Genomic DNA, 23,278 nt, shown 5'->3' with positions numbered 1-23,278 from the left:
GCGCCCAGCGCAGAGATGACCCAATATGGAACCAGCGCGGCGGCCTCTCGCGAGAAAGGGGCGGAAGGCGTGGTCTATGCGGGAGCGTGGCCCAGGCGAAGGGGGCGGGGCCTGGGGCGGAGCATGTCGGAGCGGTTTCAAGGCTGGGGTGCGTCTTGCATGAACGTTTTCCGGTGCAATTAAGCTCTAATTGGGGATCTGGAGCCCCTCTTTCGCCTTTTCACAAGCCCGGCCCGGCTTCCCTGCGCACTGTCCCTGCAGGGTATGCTTTAATTAAGAAAAAATAAGGAAAACAGGTAAACCTTTCTGAGGCGCAGGGTGACCTGGCGGGGTCCCTACAGAGCAGCAGCCCGGCCCTTGTAAATCAGGGTAATTGTAGATCTAGTGCTTATAAGGTCTTACAAGCTCTTCCTGAGGACACTTTGTTCCATACCAGTGGCTGCAAGCCAGGAGAAATGGGGAGAGTGAAGCTCTACCTGCCCAGATTGCCCTGATTTTTCTGTGTTTGCAGAATAGACAATACTGTGGTAGGCCTTGCAGTATCAAAGAGAGGTATGTGCTTGCTTTCAAGTACATGTCTAAGACTTCATGAAGTCGTTAGGTGCTACAGGTTATGCATGTTTTTGTGTGGAGCCCATGGTGTCTTTACCAGGTTGTAAGTACAGAATCATAGAATGAATCTGGCTGGAAAAGCCCTTTCAGCTCATCCAGTCCAACCCTTACCCCAGCACTGCCAAGGCCACCCCTAACCCATGGCACTGAGGCCTCATCTCCACGGGGTGTGAACCCTTGCAGGGACGGTGCCTGCAGCCCTGCCCTGGGCAGCCTGTTCCAATGCCTGAGCACCCTCTGGGGCAGGAATTGTTCCTCAGCTCCATCTAAACCTGCCCTGGTGCAGCTTGAGGCCGGTTCCTCTTGTCCCATCCCTTGTTCCTTGGGAGCAGAGCCCAGCCCCTCCTGGCTCCATCCTCCTCTCAGGCAGTTGCAGGGAACGATCAGGTCCCCTCTGAGCCTTCTCTTCTCCAGACTGAACCCCCCAGGTCCCTGAGCCCTTCCCCATCACACTGTGCTCCAGGCCCTGCACCAGCTCCAGTGCCCTTCTCTGGCCCCGCTCCAGCCCCTCAATGTCTCTCTTGCAGTGAGGGGCCCAGAGCTGAACACAGGATTCGAGGTGCGGCCTCACCAGTGCCCAGTGCAGGGGCACAATCCCTGCCCTGGCCCTGCTGCCGCACTGGTGCTGATCCAGGCCAGGAATGTTACAGCAAATAAATAGGGATTTGTGTTTAAGAAAACATCACTTTTGATCTCAAGCTTGACTCGTCAATAACACAGTCCTGTGCAGGACAAACATATTCTGCTTTTAAAACTTCATTTTTCCACAGCAAAACCCTTCTCTGTGCAGCATAATAGAGTGGGACCCTGTCCTCTGCTGCTGCGAGCCATCACTGAAGGCCAAATAACAGGAGTGAAAAGCTGTACATTACCACTGCTTGCATCTAACAAAGAACTACTTCTTGGTGTGCCTTTTCAATACCTTCACTTTGCAAACTCTAGCATCTTGTTAATTTTGCTTCCTGTATTACCTTGCCTTGAAAAGAGGAGATGGTGCTCAAAAATACCAGAAACAGCTCAGGCTTCAAATGTGTAGACTGGGTATGAAAAGCTAATGAATGAAATGGCTCTTAAATTCATTTGTGAAAGACATTGATTTATCTCCTCTGTAAAAAGAGGGAGAAGCTGTGCCCTATGGAAGGTGTTTGAGACTTGCTTACTACTAAATCTGTGTGGTTTAGAATGACTGGGACTTGTGTATGTGTTGGTGGATGTCTCACAAGACAGTAAATACTACACTGAGTTGCTGGATCAGAAGTAGCAGATCTCAGTGGTGCAAAGCATTAGACCTATACAAACTGATCCTGGTGGGTCAGGAAATTAAATATGAGGAGAAAACTTAAATCCCAATGATTTGCCAACCATATCCTGGGCTGCATCAAAAGGAGCAAGACCAGCAGGTAAAAGGAGGTGATCCTGCCCCTTTGCTCTCATGAGAGCCCACTTGCAGACCTGTGTGCAGTTCTGGTGTCCCCAGCGTAAGAAGAACATGGAGCTGTTGCAGCAAGTTCAGAGGAGGCCATGAGGATGATCAGGGGCTGGAGCGCCTCCTGTATGGAGCCAGGCTGAGAACATTGGGGCTGTTCAGCCTGGAGAAGAGAAGCTGCGTGGAGACCTCAGAGCAGCTTCCAGTGTCTGAAGGGGGCTCCAAGGATGCTGGAGAGGGACTCTTCATCAGGGACTGTAGGGATAGGACAAGGGGTGATGGGTTCAGACTGAAACAGGGGAAGTTCAGGTTAGATCTAAGGCAGAAGCTCTTCCCTGTGAGGGTGCTGAGGCGCTGGCCCAGGGTGCCCAGAGAAGCTGTGGCTGCCCCATCCCTGGCAGTGTTCAAGGCCAGGTTGGACACAGGGGCTTGGAGCAAGCTGCTCCAGTGGAAGGGGTCCCTGCCCGTGGCAGGGGTTGGAGCTGGATGAGCTTTAAGGTCCTTTCTAGCCCAAACCATTGTATGATTCTATGATATTTTTACTCGAAACTTAAACTGCATTCTGAGTACGAGTCTCAATTGCTTACTTGCAGCCTTTTTGTATTTCCTCTTTCTTAGTTCTGCCCATAGAAAAAATATGTTGCTACATGTCACCACCCTTCTTAAATGTACTTTCACTTGGTAGCTCTGGATTTGAATTTATTTTCTGCCTCCGCTGTTGGCATAAGAACTTTGTCTTAGATCTGCTCTTGCACTGGCCCTTTACTTTACTCAGTATTCACTTTGGGAACTCACATCTTACCTACTCCGAGTGACAGTGATTGAATTCAGATCTCCTTCCTGATACTAAAATTCTAAGGAACGCAAGTCAGTCATTTTCAGGATTTAAAAACCTGAATGGTATCAGATGCCAATTTCACACAGCAAGTTGTGCCACAGATTTAGCTGCTCTCTGTATGATTCAGACTCAACCTTTTTCTACTCCAAGATTGGAAACAAGGAGAATTCAAACTGTTTCCTCAGCTGTGATAAGTTTATGGAGAGTGACTGTATTTAGTTCCCTAAACACGGCCCTGCTTTTGGGATCACAAAACAGAGGGGATGCAGGCTGCTTTTCCCTAGGAAAAGTAGGAACAAGACAAGTTCCGGAAGGACCCAGTATTCCTACAACTGATTTGGCAATTGATTTGTTTGATCCCAAGAGCAGCATGTCTTTCATGGATTTCAGTCTCCAGAGCCTTGCTTATCCCTGCTGTAACTACTGGCTTCACAGGACTTATGTTGGGATGTACTGATCACTTACAATTTTGTTTTGGGTTTAGTAGATACTTCATCAGTGACCCTGTTTCTTTCTTCCAGTCTCAGTGCCAAGAAGGTGTTTCTTGCAGTCTCCAGCATCTGCTGTTCCTTTATATGTGTCTGACTGTGGTCACAAGGAAGCCTTGGCGCTCAGTGACACCACGGACACTGGAAGGCAACCAGCAGCTTACAGGGTCCAAAGAGAAATACAGACTGAAGAGCACTTGCAGGCAAACTGTGAAAGAAAAGTGCCCTCTGCCCTGGGGAGAGAACTACAAATCTCAAGAAAGAACAGACGGCTGTATTGCAGGTGAGTTCAATGCTAGGATTTTAGCAGGGGTAAAGAAACCAAGGGGAATCTTCAAGCCCAATTGTAAAAAAAAGATGCTAACTAAAATGCTGAACTGCACTGATTGATAACCAAAGCAGAACACCCAGTTACAGCAGCTTCCACCTGAAGCGTGAAAGACTGCTGCAGTACCAAAGGTCCTCTTTGCAATCTGCAGTAGTGTCTGTTCACTTCAGGATTATTTCAGAGAAGAATAGATGAAGTGTAAAGAGAAACTGCCAGCAGTTGTAGTTCCATCCAGTGCTTCTGTCAGACACAGGCTTTCGTTTGCTGTTTTCTGATTTATGCCTTTCGATATTTCTTACATTTCAAGAGCCTTTTTCAGTTCCCTCTTAGCTGAGGACACGGACGGTTGCACCATGGTATGATTGAGGTTGACTGAACTGCTTTTCATTATTTTGGAGCTATGTTCCTGTGTTTATTGAGGAGAGTGGGTGAGGCCAAGGTATTAAGGCATTAAAGCTTCTACAGCCCCATTTTCCTATCTGACAAAATTCTCTTTTGGGCATTATACTGGTAGTAGAAGCATCTCTTCTGCCATAGAAGTCCTGCAGACTCACCAAAATGTAGCCTGCAGCTACCTTGCAACTCAACTTGGCAGTGAGACTCCTATGCTGCTTTGTTGGCAGCACAGGAAAATTCCTGATGTTCATCCAGCAAGGGAAATATGATAAAAAATAGGATGCCCATTCATCACCTTCCCTTTCAGTTTAGTTTGACTTAGGAGGGGATCCTCCCCCTCTGCTGCGTGCTGGGGAGACCCCCCCCTGCAGTCCTGATCCAGCTCTGGGGCAGCAGCACAAGAGGGACGTGGAGCTGTTGGAGCGAGGGCAGAGGAGGCCATGGAGATGCTGCGAGGGCTGGAGCAGCTCTGCTCTGGAGCCAGGCTGAGAGAGCTGGGCTGGGGCAGCCTGGAGAAGAGAAGGTTCCTGAAGGGGAGACCTGAGAGCAGCTCCAGTGCCTAAAGGGGCTGCAGGAAACCTGGAGAGGGGCTTTGGCCAAGGGCCTGTAGGGACAGGCCAAGGGGAATGGCTTTAACCTGCCAGAGGGGAGACTGAGATGAGCTCTTAGGCAGAAGCTCTTCCCTGTGAGGGTGCTGAGGCGCTGGCCCAGGGTGCCCAGAGAAGCTGTGGCTGCCCCATCCCTGGCAGTGTTCAAGGCCAGGTTGGACACAGGGGCTTGGAGCAAGCTGCTCCAGTGGAAGGGGTCCCTGCCCGTGGCAGGGGTTGGAGCTGGAGGAGCTTTAAGGTCCCTTCCAACACAAACCACTCTGGGATTCTATGACAACAAATACCTCAGTTGTCTTTCTGAGTCCCTTTTTGTATCCAGAGTGGACTGTCAATGGTTATGGCTATATCTACTTCACAAAGTCCTCCTAAGAAAGTAAATACAAAATCTCCAATTCATCATTTATCTGGACTTTGTTTCAGCATGTACACTGAACATACACTGAAAATTAAACCGTTGTTTTGAGACCCTGGCAGGACTTGAGACTCAAGTCTACTATGGGTGAGGTTCCGCAAGGTGTAGTGAGCTAATCTATCAGCTTGCTGTGCCAGAAGGGACAGGACCACACAGGGAAAGGAAGGTAGGAGGGCCAGACCTCTCTCTTTCTGTATAACTAGCTCTTACATCAGCACAGCTCTGTGTGGGACTGCAGCCTAAAACTATGGGTCGCGTCTGACTTACACTGCTGTAAAGTAATTTCCTGGTGATAAGTGAAGGCAAACGGAGCCATGGTTTGAGTTGCTATTGTGTGTTCTACTTTTCACTTAGCAGGAAGACTTGTCATCTAGATTAATTTCTGTAAGAGTGAGATCCTTCAAATTGTGCAATAGCCTTCTGTTCCAGTGCTGTCTGATTGGATTGAATGGAGTTCTTGAGTCAAAGAAATAAAATGACTTGGTCAAAAAGGTTGAATTGTTTAGAATTACGACGTGATCTAGAATTAAAAGTCTGTCCACCCAGAAGCACCTGTGCAATAAAATAAGTCTTGCCCAGCTATCAGAGGGAGAATTTTGCTCTAAAGTCATAGCTAATATTATAGGAAACTTTATCATTGCACTCGATGCTAAATAAGAAAATCTCTTTATTCTCTCCTGCAACTTGTGATTGAAGAACTGTGTCTGCCTTGCTACCTCATACTCTTTTCCCTGTTTTTTTTCCACTTCCCTATCTCACGTGTTTCCCCTGTTCTCCATTTTGTATCTGCTTGTCAGCGCAGTGTGTAGTCACCTTTGATAACAAAGTGATGTCGCTTGGGTCAATCCCCACAGCCACTGGGCAAAGCAGCCAGGAGCCTTGGGCAGATACTACATCACTTATATTTGGGTTGTAAATAGAAAATCAGCAACATTGCCAAGGGATTGAAAAGGGGAAGAAGGAGCATGGGGTCGTGGGGTTAGTCAGTTTACCTACTGGAAATTCTGATTCAAAACCATATCCACAAACTAAAGCACATAGCCAAGTCCTGCTTCCATCCCCTTAGTCAATCATGTCATACAGGAAACGTTGAACTGTTTTTTTGGAGATAGGGTAGGTTTGTATGGTTTTGCCACCCCCAATGTGGTGTTTGTATGCTTTTCTTCCAGCTCAGGACAGGAGGAATCAAAACACCATCTCCTATTTGTCTATGGTGTGAATGAGGTCAAGTAACTGATACATTCGACACTGACAGACTGTCATATGAATGCACATGAGAGTATTTGCAGTTCATCTGAATGGCATGCAAAGGCAGGGGGGTGCCTGTGTAGGATCCATGTGGGGTGCCAGCTGGATCCATGGAAGGCTGATGCCTATGTGGTTCACAGGACACCGTGCCTGCAGAGAGCTACCACAGCTGTGTGGCTTCTGTGCAGAGCATGAGCCTGTGCAAAAGCACTGCAGAGACTGTAAAAGACATTGCCTATGGCTTAGCTTATCTGGTTCTTTTCAGATTCTCCTGGAAAAGGTTCAGAAAGATGATACTCATGATATTCCCTATCCTGAACTGGCTGTTTTCCTATTGATTCAGAGAATGGATCATGAGGGATCTACATGCAGGCCTAAGTGTTGGGATGTTTCAGATTCCTCAAGGTAGGCAGAGAGAAAAAACCACACTAGTTTCCTTTGGTATACCATACTTTTCATAATCTGTCTTCTGTGTGTGCTTCTGTTCTAACATCATCAGGTTACATGGGAAGTTCCTTAAATCATTAACCTCTTTATGTGCATATTTGCAGGAGAACTTTTCTATAATCAGACATTACATGGTGTCATTTCAAGGATAGGACACTGCTCAAAATACAAACTAATAGCAGGATTTTCCTATACTTCACACAAAATAACATGGTCTTTAAAATCTGCCTTGCAAAATCGGGTCTGTTAGATACTCACATGCACAATCCTCTGCTAATAGGTGGCCTAAACGAAGAGTGGTTGCCCAGAGAAGCTGTGGCTGCCCCATCCCTGGCAGTGTTCAAGGCCAGGTTGTGCAGGGCTTGGAGCAAGCTGCTCTAGTGGAAGGTGTCCCTGCCCATGGCAGGGAGTTGGAACTGGATGAGCTTTAAAGGCCCTTCCAATGCAAACCAGGCTGGGATTCTATGATTCTGTGACTTCTAGTTAGCAAGGACTGTGTTGTAAGACAATAGCTGTTAACTGGCCTGGCTTTATCGGGTCCTGAACTGGGATTTTTGTAAAGTTCGTCAGGTTTTTATCAGCAAAATTTTCCTTAAAAATAGTAACCAAAGATAGAGCACCTTCCCAATGTACTTGATTTTAGAAACAGATTTTTGCTTTCCAGGGCTTCTGGGAGTTTGGCTGACCAGGTTACCTCTGCCAAATACCAATGGCTTCCTTTCTGCATTCTGCTGCTCCATAACATATGTTATATTTGGGACTTCACATCATATCTCGATTGGTGAGTTTTGTTTTGTCCTGTGAAATGTTTCTGCAGGGCTTGGAGACTCTATTCAGTGCTGCTTCAAAAAGCAGGTGAGATATCCTATCTGTATCATCTAATAGGTGGATGCTGTTTAGGTGAGGTGAGAATCCAGACCCAAAGATTCTCAGTTCGTCATTGTTCCACTTCTGCAGCTCATCTGTAGTGAGAATTCCACCAAGTCAGTCACATTTCAGCTCTGAGGTCCTTTGTACCTCTGAGGATGTGTTAGCTCCTGTGTCACACACACCGGCTCAAGGGAGATGCTGGAGTGTCACAGACGTGGCTCCTACGTAAAGGACCAGTGGAAGCTCCTTCACATTTACCCCCAGGATGTGAATAATGATTTGGCTTCTGGGCTTCTGCATGGTCTTCTACCTGCAGTTTCTTGCCATGACTGAACTCTTGATTTATTCAGAAGCTAGCTTATTAAAATGCTATTACTTGTGAGGAGGCCTTTCACGTTATCATACTATGTGCGTACAGGGAGCTGTGGCCTCTTAGATAATGTGGCAGATCTTTCTCTGTTTTTCACTCTTCCTGACAGCTCAATTTTTTATACTTTACATCAAAATCTTCTTGTTGTGCATCTGACAAAGCGAAGATTTCATTTATAAAATGGTAGGAATCTGGCATTTTCAGACAGGACTTCGAAAACTTTAGGTACTTACTCAGAAACAGTAAAAATTAATTATATACATTTGGAATATATATATAAATAAGAATAGACTGTTTCATACTGCACAGACATATGGAGGAGAGAAGAGATGGTTTTGTGGGTCTAAGATAAAGCTTTGTTGCAACATGTCATGCAGTTCCATTTTCTGTTCTCTGTTCTGTTGGTTCCAGGCTCATTCAGCATCCTAAATATGGCAGCAACAAACATTCTGAAGACTCTTGATTTCAACCAAACCTTGTCCTCTAATAGCTTACCAGACAACTACTCAGACCCTTCTCAGGCCTTGGCACTTAATTGCATCAGTAACATTTTTGACTGGCATCATTCAGGTAGAGGAAGAATCTATTTTATATCCTTAATTGATGTATCCTTATGTGCATTCTTCATACAAATGGAAGGATTGGAACTGCTTGCATATTCGTACCACATATACTGAGCTCAGCATATTTCAATACATATGTTGTGCAAAGTGGGACAGGAAGGTCTGTCTCTTGTCGTGTTGTGTGGAAAAGATACGGTAGGTTTAAGATTCATGTGCTCTGCAATACGTGGACCCTTATGTAGTCCTGCATAACTTCACACACTTGATGTGACCTGCTCCTGCTTTGGTTTGGCAGTGTCTTACTTAATTGTGCATAATGAAAATGGTGTGTTCAAAATAACTGTCCACAAGGATGCTGGGGCTGGACTCTTCATCAGGGACTGTAGTGACAGGACAAGGGGTAACAGGTTCAAACTGAAACAGGGGAAGTTGAGATTGGATGTAAGGAAGAAATTCTTTACTGAGAGGGTGGTGAGGCACTGGAATGGGTTGCCCAGGGAGGTTGTGAATGCTCCATCCTTGGCAGTGTTCAAGGCCAGGTTGGATGAGGCCTTGGGTGACATGGTTTAGTGTGAGATGTCCCTGCCCATGGGCAGGGGGGTTGGAACTGGATGATCTTAAGGTCCTTTCCCACTGTAACTATTCTATGATTCTATGATTCTATGTGTGGCAGTGAAGAGTCACATGAAAACAAGAAGAGTGGGTTTGAACATTGAGAATTATATCACATCTCGCTTCTCATTTGTTCTATGCAGTTGCTGCTGGGCTGTTGTTGCCTGGGGCTTGTAAAAACATACATGCCGAAGACTCTCATCAATGCTTGCCTCACTGCAGCAGCAGTGCATGTCATTGTAGCACAGCTTACCTTTATTTTTGACATCGTGCTTGACATCCCTGCGAGCCCCTTGGACATTTTCTATGTGAGTCAATTCATTATTAGTCAAAGAAATGAATGTTTCTTGGAAGGAAAAGAATAGCTTCAGAAAGTGAAGGCAATTCTATTCTGCTGATTGCTAAGGGATATTTGTGCCAGGCTCAGCTGTGGTTTACTTCACCTTCCTGGTGGCTTGAACTGTGTAGGGAGCTTATTGTGTGAGATGCAAGAAGAAAAGGCTGTGTGCATATTTTAATTACTTACATAGTTTTAGAATGTATTTTCAGCACCTCTATAATTGTAGTAAGGCAAAGGTTAGAGGAAAAGGTACTTTTTTCCTATAGATGATCACGGGCAAGCTGTTGGGCACACAGTATCTTTCTGACAAATAAGCAGCAGACTCTAAGCTAAAGACAAGGTAAAGCTAACTCATTCTCATTTACTTTAATAATGTCAATCAGCTTGACAGGAAGGTACTGTAGAAGAGAGAAGAATGACAGTAGTAGATCTGAGCTATTTGTGCAAATCTGTATCTGCAGATAGACAAGATAGATTTTATTTTTAATACTTTAATGCTCTTAGCATCTCTCTTTTTCTAACTGAAGATCCCACAGTATCAGAGAGGATGAGTTCAAGTGTCAGGGCAGCCTATGTCAATCTCCTGCAGTATAAACATAGTTGTAGTATCTGCCTCTGATCCGCTCTGTGATGGTTCTTTTTCAGAATCCATATCATTTCTTCCTGGCTATCCCAAAGGCTAATGTCACCAGCATATTGCTATTTTTGCTTAGCATGGCTGTACTACAAGGCACCGCATCACTCAGGATAGTTTATAAACGTAGTCTTATGGCATTTCCTATGGAGCTTCTCTTGACAAGTGATCTTCAGAATGCCACTGCAATAACTACTAACAGAGCATATAATATATTTTATTTCACAAAACATTTCACATATTCCTTGCACACCAATTCTGTGCTGAAGTCCTTTAAATATGCCTACAGAATTAACTGCTTTTCATAGATTGTGCACAGCTTCATGAGCAAATGCTGTCTAATCTCTGGTATTGCTTCTTGGGTTTTTTCCCAGATTATCACAGTAACCATTATTTCTAATTGCATTCATCTTCACGCTGAATCTAATAATGCTGTGGTCAGTATGATTCCGCAGAGGTTAGTTACCTGTGCTGTTTATGAGGTTGTACTTTTGAGATAAGAAAGAGATCATAGATGTTTCAGCCTGTTGTTGAAATCTGACGTGGGTTGATTTTATTGGGACATACAACTAAAGGAATAGCTTTCAAGAGTTTTAATTGCATCAGCATTTCCGAGCATACGTAGAATTCAATCAACATTTTTCTGCATTAGATTCAGGTTTTGTTTAGCACACAGAGAAAGGAATTTGCATTTTGCGTGAGGTACAAGTCTTACAGACTGAGGGCATCTTGTGTGGGGTGCGAGGTGCTTGTGATGGTGATCCTGGATTTGGAGTTACTGTGGACAGAGCTCAGGTCTAAACTCATCTGTTCTCTGATTCTGCAGGTTTCTGCCTCCTACAGTGCCAGATGTATCAAACTTGAACAAGGTCATACTGCATGCCTTCTCCATTGCTATTGTAAGCTATTTCCTCCTTGTTTTTGTTGGGGAGAAGTATGCTTCACTTCACAGCTACCGTATCGCCAGCAATCAGGTGAGAACATGTACTTCCTAGGAGAAGAAACAAGCTGAATTTGATTTGCAAAGCCACTAACTACCTGACAGTGGTAGAAATGCAAATGGATATGCCAGATGATGGTTTTGTAACAACTTGTTACCCTTTCCTATGGAAAGTGAATGTTATAAGCCAGTAATATGAAGGCCAAAACACGTCTGCCTTTGACCAAGAGGCTTTTGTATCTTCACAGGGATTGAGATGAATCTCATGCACATGTAGTACTGTAACTGACCATGGAGGACCATTGCTCTCATGAATCATGAGACTATAAAAGCATAATAGCTGGAATTGTAAATGGTCAGAGCAGCTGTAGTTGTTCTCTATATGTGGCTGCTATGCCAGTATATGGATTCTCTGCTCAGTGATTGCTCTGAGAGGCTTTTAAGCTAAAATCATGTTAGCTTCCAGTGTGCTAGAGTTAGCGAGCATTAGGTGTTTTGCATGTTTAGCTTGTTATGATGGCATTGGATCTTCACTAGAATGGAACTAAGCCAGTAGGGAAGCTGACCTGACTTCCCAAAGCCTCTGGGGATAGATACAAAGGGAATGTCTTTTCCACTCAGCTTTTCTCCAGGTGCACTATGCTGTGTACTGAGATCTGCCATTTGGCAGCTCAAAAGTCAGTGCTTCATAGCTTTGGGGTTCTAGGTGGGTTTCTTTGAAAGAAGGAACTGAATTGTTTGGCCCATGCAACACTCAGCTGTGTTTTAAGAGAGGTCCTTTAGCCCTGCTTTCCAGAAGGTTTCCTGAGCTTAGCAGCACAGATGAACAATCAGTAAGCGTGGGCAAAAGGAAAGGAATTCCTGATAAGCAACTTCTATGAAGGTAAGTCACTTGTTTGGGGTTTTCTGCGCTTCCTTCTGTGTCTGTTTTACAGGAGCTCATAGCTGTGGGGCTATGCAATATCTGCAGCTCATTTTTCAAAAGCTTTGTTGTTAGCTGTACTATTTCTGGAACTGTCATTCAGGAGAGGACAGGTGGAAGGACACAGGTGAGTTGGATTTCCAGACTTTACTTACAAGGAAGTAAATGGTTCCATCAGGCCTGTCTGATGTGGGATTTCTGTTCAGTTAGCAGCAGTGATTGGAGCATGTGTGATGCTGGTGATTGCACTGAAGCTAGGACACTTTTTCCAGATGATACCTAATGTAAGTGAACCTGAAGTAGTTCCAGCAGCAGCCTACTTACTTTGAGGCATAAAATGAAGGTTCTTCTAAGTGTAATATGAAGATTTTTCTGGATTGTTAAGGATTAATCAGGCTCTAGAGTGAATTATTTTCAGGGATGGGCCAAACCAAAGCAATGACTCTAAACACTCCTAAATTTCAGCAGGCCAGCATCTTAGGTAATGGGCATGTCATCTCTCTCCCATCTCTCACTGATCAGTACAAGCTGAACTTCATGGGCTAAAACTGGATTGCAATTTCACTGCCAGTCTCTGTAAGTTAAACACTGTGTTTCACTTCTAGTTTCACATCTTGAAGCGTTTGCACATGGAATCATAGAACAGTTAGGGTTGGAAAGGACCTTAAGGATCATCTAGTTCCAACCCCCTGCCATGGGCAGGGACACCCCACACTAAACCATGCCACCCAAGGCCTCATCCAACCTGGCCTTGAACACCACCAAGGATGGAGCATTCACAACCTCCCTGGGCAACCCATTCCAGTGCCTCACCACCCTCTCAGTAAAGAATTTCTTCCTTAGATCCAATCTAAACTTCCCCTGTTTCAGTTTGAACCCGTTACCCCTTGTCCTGTCACTACAGTCCCTGATGAAGAGTCCCTCCCCAGCATCCTTGTAGCCCCCTTCAGATACTGGAAGGCTGCTCTGAGGTCTCCACGCAGCTTCTCTTCTCCAGGCTGAACAGCCCCAACTTTCTCAGCCTGGCTCCATACAGGAGGTGCTCCAGTCCCCTGATCATCCTCGTGGCCCTGCTCTGGACTTGTTCCAACAGTTCCGTGTCCTTTTTATGTTGAGGACACCAGAACTGCACACAATACTTTATCACTATAAGCAGTTCCAAGATGGGTGCTTCAAAATCTTTAGTGTAAATAAAATTTTTCAAATGGAAATTTGGGTTTAGTAGCTCTGATTCTATCTCAGTCTTTGAGGTTTATTTTAAAACCATGGAGTCTTAAACTGCCTTCTGTGGATTTTGCATTGCCAGTGCAATACACATAAACATTTTGTTATTGTGGATTATTGACTGTACTCAGTTTCCCACTTTTCCCTCAGATTTGTATCTAGACTTTCCTTTTATTCAGTAAGTTTTCTTAGGGAACCACTTCCAGACATTTTTTTCCTGGCCTCCTTGTCAGATGGGAAAATAAATCCATTTCCTGAAACTAGTTGATAAAACAGAATTTAACCATCTACTTCCCTTCAGTCTCCTCCTCTTTGCTAAGAGTCTGTTTCAACAAATGGTGTCAGACAACTTCCTAAATCTGGCCATGAACTGCCTGTGCTAATTGAAACCATTCTTTGAAACAGCAACTCGCAATGCTGCAGATAGTGTTGGCCTTCCTCCTAGTGCTGCAGAAGAACTCAGTAATAGAAACTACACAGAGAATTTCAAGAGGAAGTCCAGTTGTATTGGCAGAAACAATTGTGAAATCATTATATGTTGGTTTCATGTTGGTTTGCAGATCAGAGAACTGTTACACATAGCTGTAAGTGTCAGCTGTGATAGATCTGCTGGAGGAATGTTTTTAATTGCAAGAGAATCACAGAATCATAGACTCATAGAACCATAGAATGGTTTGGGTTGGGAGGGACTGTAAAGCTCATCCAGTTCCAACCCCTGCCACGGGCAGGGACCCCTTCCACTGGAGCAGCTTGCTCCAAGCCCCTGTGTCCAACCTGGCCTTGAACACTGCCAGGGATGGGGCAGCCACAGCTTCTGGGCACCCTGGGCCAGCGCCTCAGCACCCTCACAGGGAAGAGCTTCTGCCTAATGTCTGATGATGGAAATTATGATGAGATTTGAATTTCAAGCAGGTTGTCATGGGTATCTGTTTGTGGCTACAAACAAGAAAATAACAAAATGTTATTTTTTTTTATTTGCACAGTGTATCCTGGCTGCTATCGTGGTATTTAACGTGTCCCCTTTTCTTCAAAATTTTCGGGACATCCCCATGCTGTGGAGACAGGATAAGTATCATTTCATAAGTGCCAAGAAAAGCCACCTAGGATTTGGAATGTGTCTTAAAGGGAGAAATGGATGTTTCACGAGGGCAGGGCAAAGCAGTGGCCATTCCCTTGGGAAAGGGGTCCTTCGAAATATGTCCTGAAGAAACGTGTATTGCTGTCTCTTCAAATCAATTTGCAATTCATTCTATAGAGGGAAAAATTATTCTTGTTTCTTCCCAGATCCCTTAAGAAGGCAATTGCCAAGGTGCCAGACAGAGTCACCTGCTCGTGTCAGCTCTTGTGCAGGATTTCTCATAAGGACCCTCAATATGATGTGGGTTTTCCTAACTGCTGAGGCCCTGATAAAATGTCTCGAGATTTGAACTGGAATTTGTGATCCTTGTTTGCAGCTGCTTCCAGGACTGGGTTGGTCTAGATGTGCCAACAAAGCTTTTCACGGATTACCATTTCCAGGCCTTTATATTGTCTGCAATCTGTAAATGCTGGGGCTGAGTTAGAGATAATTTTTCATCTTTTTAATGCTCATGTTCTCTCCCTCTGTCACTCAAAGGTTATTTGGCTGGTAACTTTTGCTGCAGTGCTTTGTTTTGGTCTTGATTTGGGTTTAGCGATCGCCATAGGATTCGCATTCCTTCTTATCACCATTAGGTTACACAGGCACTTACAACTTTTAAAACAAAATATTGGGGTTTTAAGAGTTGATGTTTTAGAGAGAGTTATACATGTGACAGTGAAAAAGCTGTTTCATGTTCATCAATATTTAAGTCAGGTCATTCTGGATCACCTACTCGTAGAATCATAGAATCATAGAACGGTTTGGATTGGAAAGGACCTTCAGAATGTACAGTTCCAACCCCTTGCCAGAGGCAGGGACACCTCACTCTAGACCATGTCACCCAAGGCTCTGTCCGGCCTGGCCTTGAACACTGCCAGGGATGGAGCATTTACTACTTCTTTTGGCAACCTGTTCCAGTGCCCCATCACCCTCACAGTGAAGAACTTGTTCCTTATATCTAACCTGTTGCTGTCACCACCCAGTAAACTCCTCAAGTTTATGGTCCCTTCTTCAGGTGTGTCATGCTCTTGAAGGCAGCTTATTGTACTGTAGGCACCAGCCAGGAGAGGTGATCTCTGTACACGCTTGTATAGGGATAAAATGAGATGTTGTACCTTTATTTCAAATACATTCCTCAGTCTTCACTGGCATCTTCCAAGTTGCTTTATCTTTCCCGTCAACTCAGTTTGTGATAGGGGAGGGAAGTTATGCCAGGCATGCATTACTCAGTTTATTAGCTGCTAATCCAAACAGGAAAATCATTCATAAATCCAAACCACACCTCATGAGATTTGCCATGATAGGGAGGTGCTTCTCTGGGTAGGCTGAAACCTCTCAAGCAACATGGAAAGAGGTAGGAAGTAACTCAGTTGCTGCAAATACTGAACTGCTGATCTGATCGAGATTGGCTCTGTGAGGATACCTCCAGGAAGACTTTCAGTTGCTGTCTGACACTCACTGTATTAGCTCTGCTCAGTTATGCTCTTGGGTTTGCCTTGGCATTTAATGAGCATTGTGAAAGGGCATTTCTGCAGCCACAGTTCAATTAAGTTTCCTTGCTGTCCATAGTACCTTCAGGATACATTAGTGCTTATCAATTTCCTCCTAGTGAAGGCATTATACTCAAAAAAGCATGGGAAGTTATCTGCAAACAGATTGCTTTGAATAGAGTGTCTTGACAACAGTTTTCCATAAACCAGGGTACACTGTCTTCCAGTTCCCCAGCAACCAGCCAGCCAGCCACGTGTTTATCCTACTCATGTCCCGAACTAATCAGAACTTGCCCCAAAATCATGCAGCACCATAAGCAAAGCATGGTCCCCAAACCGGGAGATTCTCCTTCAAGGCAAAACCCTGCGTTAATGCTTCTGCATGAGCTCTGGATCAGATCCAGCCTATGTGCAGCTCCAAGCATAGGTTACGGCTGCCTCCACCAAATGGATCTTTGAGGAGAGCTGTGGGGAGACTGGAGAGAACATGCTTTCTAGTGTAGTAACAATAACCCAAATGTTCCAAAGCTAGAAATGGGACATTATACACTCCTGAGGACACCAGTGTGACTGAAGGCTGTGTTTGTGTACTGCTTCCCTACTCAAAGAACCCTGAATATGAGTGAATAACTTTTTGTACTCATACCCTCCAAGTTACAGTTGGTGTATCTAGTGGAGAGTAGAGAAATGGAGATCAACCTTTTGGGTTCTCTGTGAAAACCTAATAAACCTCTTGTTTCAGGATGAAGACAGTGATGCTGGGACAGATTCCAAACACGAATATTTATAGAAGTTTATCCAACTACAAAGCTGTAAGAGGAAACAAAAAAAAAATGTTCCATCTTTCTCTGTAATCCAGCTTCTTCCCTTAAATGCCTGGGGGTGACCATTCAGACTCAGTTCATTTGATTCAGAACTCTGAAGAACACTGAAGTATTTGCAGTGTGAAGTGGTGCAGATACCTCGCTCAGTCTGCTCGGGCCTCTGGAGTGCCTTGTCCACCTCTGCTGCCTCCATGGTGGAAGCTGCTCTGCTGTCCTTTCCAGAGCTGTTTGGCATTTCTTTTTTGCTGGCCTGCCTTTCTCAGTCTGGTTTTGTCCATTTTACATGCGTTTTCACAGTGGCAGTGCCATGTACTAGACTGACTCACAGGTTCTCCCAGTGATAGGAAAACAGGCTGGGCCTGTTTTCAAGACCTGCACCATGCAGAGGTAGGCAATACAGCAGTAGAGAGCTTCGCCTTTGCCATATGGGTACATTCCCGTTGCTATGCTGATGGTTTGCAAAAAATAGGCTAATGTAGGGACAAGGTTAGTAAGACAAAGATATAGTGTATGCTTTCTGTGATGAGAAGTAAAAATAATTTGCTTTATTTTATATCAGAGCAGCCAAGTGTCAGCTGTGATAGATCTGCTGGAAGAATGTTTTTAATTGCAAGAGAATCATAGAATCACAGAATCATAGAACCATAGAATGGTTTGGGTTTGAAGGGACCTTAAAGCTCCTCCAGCTCTAACCCCTGCCATGGGCAGGGACCCCTTCCACTAGAGCAGCTTGCTCCAAGCCCCTGTGTCCAACCTGGCCTTGAACACTGCCAGGGATGGGGCAGCCACAGCTTCTCTGGGCACCCTGGGCCAGCGCCTCAGCACCCTCACAGGGAAGAGCTTCTGCCTAAGATCTAACCTGAACTTCCCCTGCTTCAGTTTGAACCCATTACGCGTGTTCCCAATGCCGCTGCCAGGGTAGTCAACAGTGGGACCAGCCAGACTCCATCCTTAGGGTAGCACCCTGCAGGCTACAACACAGTCAGTAGGGGAAAACCAGCTTCTGCTAATTACAACCCTAACAGATACAACTTTTGTTTTACAGGCAAAGGAGATTGAAGGAATCAAAATCTTCCAATGCTGTTCTTCCATCTCTTTTGCCAACATGAATTGCTTCAAAACCTATTTGTTGAACAAGGTAAATGCCACTTTTTCAGTCAGCAAAAGTTTTTAAGAACCTGCATTAGAGAGATACAAACTCGAATAAATCTGCCTTTCTTTTTCAGATGGATATGAAAACCGTGCCTCTAGATGTAAGTGAAATGAGGGCTTTTAGTTCACATCGTCCGGCTGCCACTACAATGGGAAGAGAAGATCGTACATGTTTTTGTGTCTATGACCCACCTCTACCTCCAACGACGGTCAACTTTAAGAATGTATTTATCTAGTCTGTTGCTCTGAGGTGCCTGGTTTTACATTACTGAAGAAAACATGCTTAACTTGCCAGTACTGAACCCCTGTATTTCTTTACATATACTTTATGTGATAGAGCAATAGTAGCTCATCTTACTGGGCAAATTTAACCAGCAGTTGAAGTATTCAACATATTCTCTTCACAGCTACAAGAATTAGGTGCTTCAGTAGGGATTTTCCTATTTCTCCCTATAGATTGAGGAACTCCCTTGCTTATGAGGAATTTCTTCCACTGCCAAGTGCAAGTACAAAATACCTCAGACAGCTACAAATATCATCATAAGATTATCATGTTTAGAGGATTTCTCATATTTGTAATTGTCCACTGTGCATCTTCTAGAGTCACTCATCTCAAATACTTTTTATTTGAATTTTCTGAAATGTTTTAGAAAGGGACTTCATGGAATGGACAGTCTCCAGAAGATATTTCTCAAGCAGTTACATGTGATTTGTAAAAGTCATTGTATAAGAAATGGGTTGAAAGACAGTGGTTAGGAACACATCTGCAACACCAAGGTTCTTAGGAAGTGAACATGGTAGATAATTTAACATCATCTTCTGAAGTACAAAAATGCAGAGAGTGGCTTTTCCTTTCTTGCCTTATAAAAAGGAACTATTAAGAAAGAAAACATGATTAAATTGGTTTGTTCTGAGCGCAGCTGCTCTCCAAGAAGCAGATGAATCAAAGGTCTGCAGAACTCAGCCAGTAAGGGTCAGCTTTCTGTTGCCCAGAAGGGCAGTGGCCACAGGCCATCTTTTTGTCTTCTTTTCTTTTCTGAAAGGTAGAGATCACAAGTGTTCCAGATTCCAGTATCACAGGCCACTGGAAGTCCAGGCCATTCCAGTATGGAAGAATGAGGTACCACTCTACTATAGGGTGGCTGAAGGTGCTCTGCTAACCACATCTGAGCCTTGCCTAAGATAACTTGCTGCTTCACATACTCTTGTGTTTGTCCTATATTTAGTGTTACTTCAGATGTGTTTTTTACCATGACAGAAGAAATATTTTAGTGCCTAAAGGGCCAACAAGAAAGCTGGAGAGGAGCTTTGGACAAGGGCCTTTAGGAACAAGACAAGGGGAATGGCTTTAACCTGCCAGAGGGGAGATTGAGATGAGCTCTTAGGCAGAAGCTCTTCCCTGTGAGGGTGCTGAGGCGCTGGCACAGGGTGCCCAGAGAAGCCGTGGCTGCCCCATCCCTGGCAGTGTTCAAGGCCAGGTTGGACACAGGGGCTTGGAGCAAGCTGCTCTAGTGGAAGGTGTCCCTGCCCATGGCAGGGGTTGGAACTGGATGGGCTTTAAGGTCCCTTCCAACCCAAACCATTCCATGATTCTATGATCATATGATTTATAGCACTATCTTACCTGCAGCAAATAAATTCCCACCTCCTCAGCCCCATTCTTCCAATCACTGGTGCACTCTCTGTTTTCTGTCTTAGATACTATATAGAGAGAAACTGGCGAAGCGACATTCCCCGGACAGCCAGTCCTCATCATCTTCAGTGAATTTGGTACGTTGGTCGAAGTAGGAAGACCAACTCAGCTCCAGGACGTTGCTGGTGGGAGCTGCTGACACATCCCCAAACTTTAACAGCGGGATTAGGACTGGAAGGAATGAGCAGGACAGAAGAGCCTGCCAGGCACCGGGCTCTGCAATCGATAATTCCTCTGTACATTTTGATCAGGAACAACAGCCAATGCATCTGCCCTGCCCATGGTGCAGTTTGTGGATTTGACAGGTTCAGATTTACTGTGACAGGTAAGTAACCCAGCTGCGCATAGATGTGAAACTTGAAGTTTACCCAATGTCTTATGCTTCTTGTTAGCCTAAAATGTCCTGATACACAACAGTGTGCACCTCTTCCAGCTGACCTTTACAAGCACTAGATTTCTCTATCAAGTTTCAGAAATCAATAAATTCCCACTTTATTTTTACAAACAGAAGCCCCACTATCCAACAGAGATGCAAACCCCTGTCCTCCATTGTGACCAACTCTAGAATCATGTAAACTAAAAATGCATTTATAAAAATGTCTACTTTGGGTTTTTTGCAATTTTGGCTGTTTATTTTTGCTTCTAGCTGAACAATTAAAAAATGCTGTCCTTTCAGATATAAACCCCCTGGCTGTCTTCTCCTAGAGTGATTTTGGTGTTACTAATCCCTAATTAGCCTTTTCTTTGACGTATGCCTGGGACTTTTAAGTCTTCAAGTGGGGATCCGAGCCAATGGAGATGTATCTTTAGTAAAAATAAATGTCATGTGGCTGTGCTTCTCAGTAAGATACAGTTCCAGGTGGATTCTTAGTCAGCTCCCTAAAACTCTGTAGCTCAGGGTTTGTGTTTAATTAAACACAAATAAAAAGATTTGTGTTTAATAATAGGTTAGACTAACACCTATTGGGAATAATTGTGGACTGAGCCAATGCCCCCCAAATCCTTGAAGATTGATTTGCCACCCATTAAATGACCTTCCCACTGGGGGAAGAGGGTAAGTCAAAGACTTCCCAGGTTCCTTCCAGCCCCATGATCTGAAATTCTGTGCTTCTCTGAAATGGCGAGTTTAATTGACTTAATAAAACCCCCAAACCAACTTTGAGATGTTTTAATTACAAAGGGTCAGGGATTGAGAAAACTATGAGAATCTATCCTCTCTGAAATCTGATTCCTTTCATATCAAGTTAAAGGACTATCTATGATATAGATGTATGTAATACAGATGTACATATAGATACATATAGAGAGATATATAGATCTACAGATATATACAGATACCGATATAGACACAGACACAGATACAAATACACATACAGATACAGATGTAGATGGCTGTTGCATGCTGAACTCAAAATCAGGATCTGACATACAGGAATAAGGGTTTTCTTTGGAGATAAAACACTACAAGAGAGGTTTTATTTCCTTGTTTATCTTTCACCTTCTAGTGCACTTGTGTAATGAGAATTGCTCTAATGCCTGCATGGAATTCTTTCCACAGATCATTCATATGTTTCACAATATTGGCATTACAGTCCTTATAGCTGGCTGTCACTGTGAGTACAGTATTTGTTTACTAACATGGACTTATCTCCAAGGATAAGTTTTAAACTTAAGTGAAATGATTTAGCTGTACTGCTTGGTGTGATTTTGCTACTACTTTATTTATTTCCCCCATTTTTTATAGCCTCCATGGTAGCAGACTTTGAGAAGAATGATTTCTTTGACAGCTGTATCACCAAAGAAAGGTTCTTTCTAACTCTTCATGATGCTGTGCTGGCTGCTTTGAACAAGCATCAGAAGCCAGATGAGCTAAACCATACTGTGAGAGAGTTCGCTGAAGAGCCACCAGCTGAACAGCAAGAGGTAGAATATTTAGCTTAACATTTAAGCCCTTCATGTTGCTAAATTATCCTGTCTGTAACTTAAACCTTGTCATGTGGCTGAGGAAATAGGGCAGAGCAGGTGCTCTTTTGGATTCTCTGGTTTTTCATAGGTATTCACCTTTTTGTGTCCATAATCCCATTTGTTTATTTGGGCCCTGTATTCCTGTTTGGGGAAAGGCATCTTTGTGTGCTGGCTGGAAAAGCATCCAGCTGAGTTTTGAGGCAGGGAAACTCTTGCATTTTAAATTGTTTCCATTTCTCCGACAGAGCAAGGACCCTGCCAGGGCAGAGCAAAAGCCCCAAGTGTTTCATTTCCAGAGGTTACTACACCAGCTCCCTCGGGGCTGATGGGGAAGTGAAGGACAGTGCTAGCTTGACTTCCTGAAGAACTGAAGTTTATGCACATCTCTTTCTGTCTGTATTCTGCAATAATTTTTCAGCTCTCTGGCTGTCCCAGCCAAGTTTGAACAGGGCAGAACAAGTTCCAGGAAAAGCCCTTGTTCTGAGTAGAAGGTTCCAGTAATTGCCCCACCTAGGGAAAGAACCTAGCTGTGGCTATGTGTACAGCCAGGCTGGGGTCCTATGGCTGAAGGAACCAAGAATGAAGGCAAAAACCTATGCAAAACTGCAGGAAAACAGGGTTCTCAAGTCTGCTGCTCATGGCAAAACTTGTTTAACTCTCTTATCTTGGCATGGCTTGGAGCAACCTGGTCTAGTGGAAAATGTCCCTGCCCATGGCAGGGGGCTGGAACTGGATGAACTTTAAGGTCCCTTCCAACCCAAGCCATTCTATGATTCTATGAATAGTCTACTACAAGGATGCTGACCTCCTGTGGTGTCACCCTCTAGTGTATATTCACCAGTCTCCCTTTCCTGGACAGGGACGGGAGGGTTGGGAGCAGCCAGCAGGCAGGAGGTGACAGTGGTTCCCCAGGGGTCTGCTCAGGATAGAGCTGGGCTGGAGTGTGGATGAGACCCCCAGCAGTGTGCTGCTGTGGCCCCTTCTCACTGTGCACAGGATGGTGCTTTGGCACAGGAGCTGCACCTGAGCAGCTCAACAGCTTGGTCACCCTTGGCTTACAGTAATGTTTGTGTTATGTTTCAGAGAAGTTTGCTCTCAAGGAAGAATAAAGATCTTTTCTCTGCAAAGAAATCTTACAACAAACGTTGGCATGAAGATGCTTCATGCTTAGCCCCAAACGAAGCAGGGCCAAGCTCTGTCCAGCAGTATCATACTCAACCCCATCAATCGGATTTCTAGGACCCAGGCTGGGTGAGGAGATGGAAGTAGAGAAGCAAGCCCTGAATTGCAACTGCTGGAGAGTTAGGATTTTAGTAGAGAGAAGAAAAGTACAGTTAAGCAGCAGTTCTGGTGATTTTTATCAGCCTTTGATCCTCTTTCTCTTTTTCCTCTTCCAGAGTTCTTAAAATATAGAGCCTAATGTCTCCTGTAATCCTGCTGTTCTAAACAAAAAGCAACATTTATATTATTACTTGCAAGTATTTTCCAATAGATATTCCAGCCAGCAATGCTGAAAGCAGAAACATTTCAATGTGTGAGATAATTCCTAGTTTTGTAGCTAATTCTAGCAAATTATTTGCACTTGTTTTCTGAAACTCTGAAGAAGTTTAAATGTCCTAACTTAGCACTTCTTACATATTTATTGCTGGTTAGTAAGTTAAATTAATCTGCCAAATTTCAACATGCAGGCAGTTTGAGTATTCTCAGATGCATTTAGAATGATGTGAAGCTTCAAAGAAAACATTTTATTATTACT

General features: G+C 44.3%; 1 protein-coding gene across 1 annotated transcript; it reads left to right on the top strand.

Annotated features, from left to right (window-relative positions):
- Positions 1–30: 30 nt before the first annotated feature.
- On the top strand, positions 31–22,837 carry SLC26A8 (solute carrier family 26 member 8). The gene is given in 25 exon segments (XM_080633124.1): positions 31–148; positions 3,398–3,647; positions 6,622–6,691; positions 6,695–6,761; positions 7,468–7,584; positions 8,455–8,579; positions 8,581–8,613; positions 9,362–9,526; positions 10,204–10,357; positions 10,577–10,649; positions 11,019–11,166; positions 12,068–12,181; positions 12,261–12,338; positions 14,262–14,357; positions 14,894–15,000; positions 16,631–16,700; positions 17,758–17,850; positions 17,939–18,088; positions 19,563–19,649; positions 19,653–19,836; positions 19,839–19,876; positions 19,880–19,882; positions 21,116–21,170; positions 21,302–21,480; positions 22,606–22,837. Coding segments are annotated over 25 exon segments (2,637 nt in total). The 5' UTR covers positions 31–123; the 3' UTR covers positions 22,762–22,837.
- Positions 22,838–23,278: the final 441 nt, after the last annotated feature.

Source organism: Psittacula echo (genome assembly GCF_963264785.1).
Source record: "Psittacula echo genome assembly, chromosome: 22".
Taxonomy (NCBI): domain Eukaryota; kingdom Metazoa; phylum Chordata; class Aves; order Psittaciformes; family Psittacidae; genus Psittacula; species Psittacula echo.
This window is presented reverse-complemented; position numbering and strand designations above follow the sequence as displayed.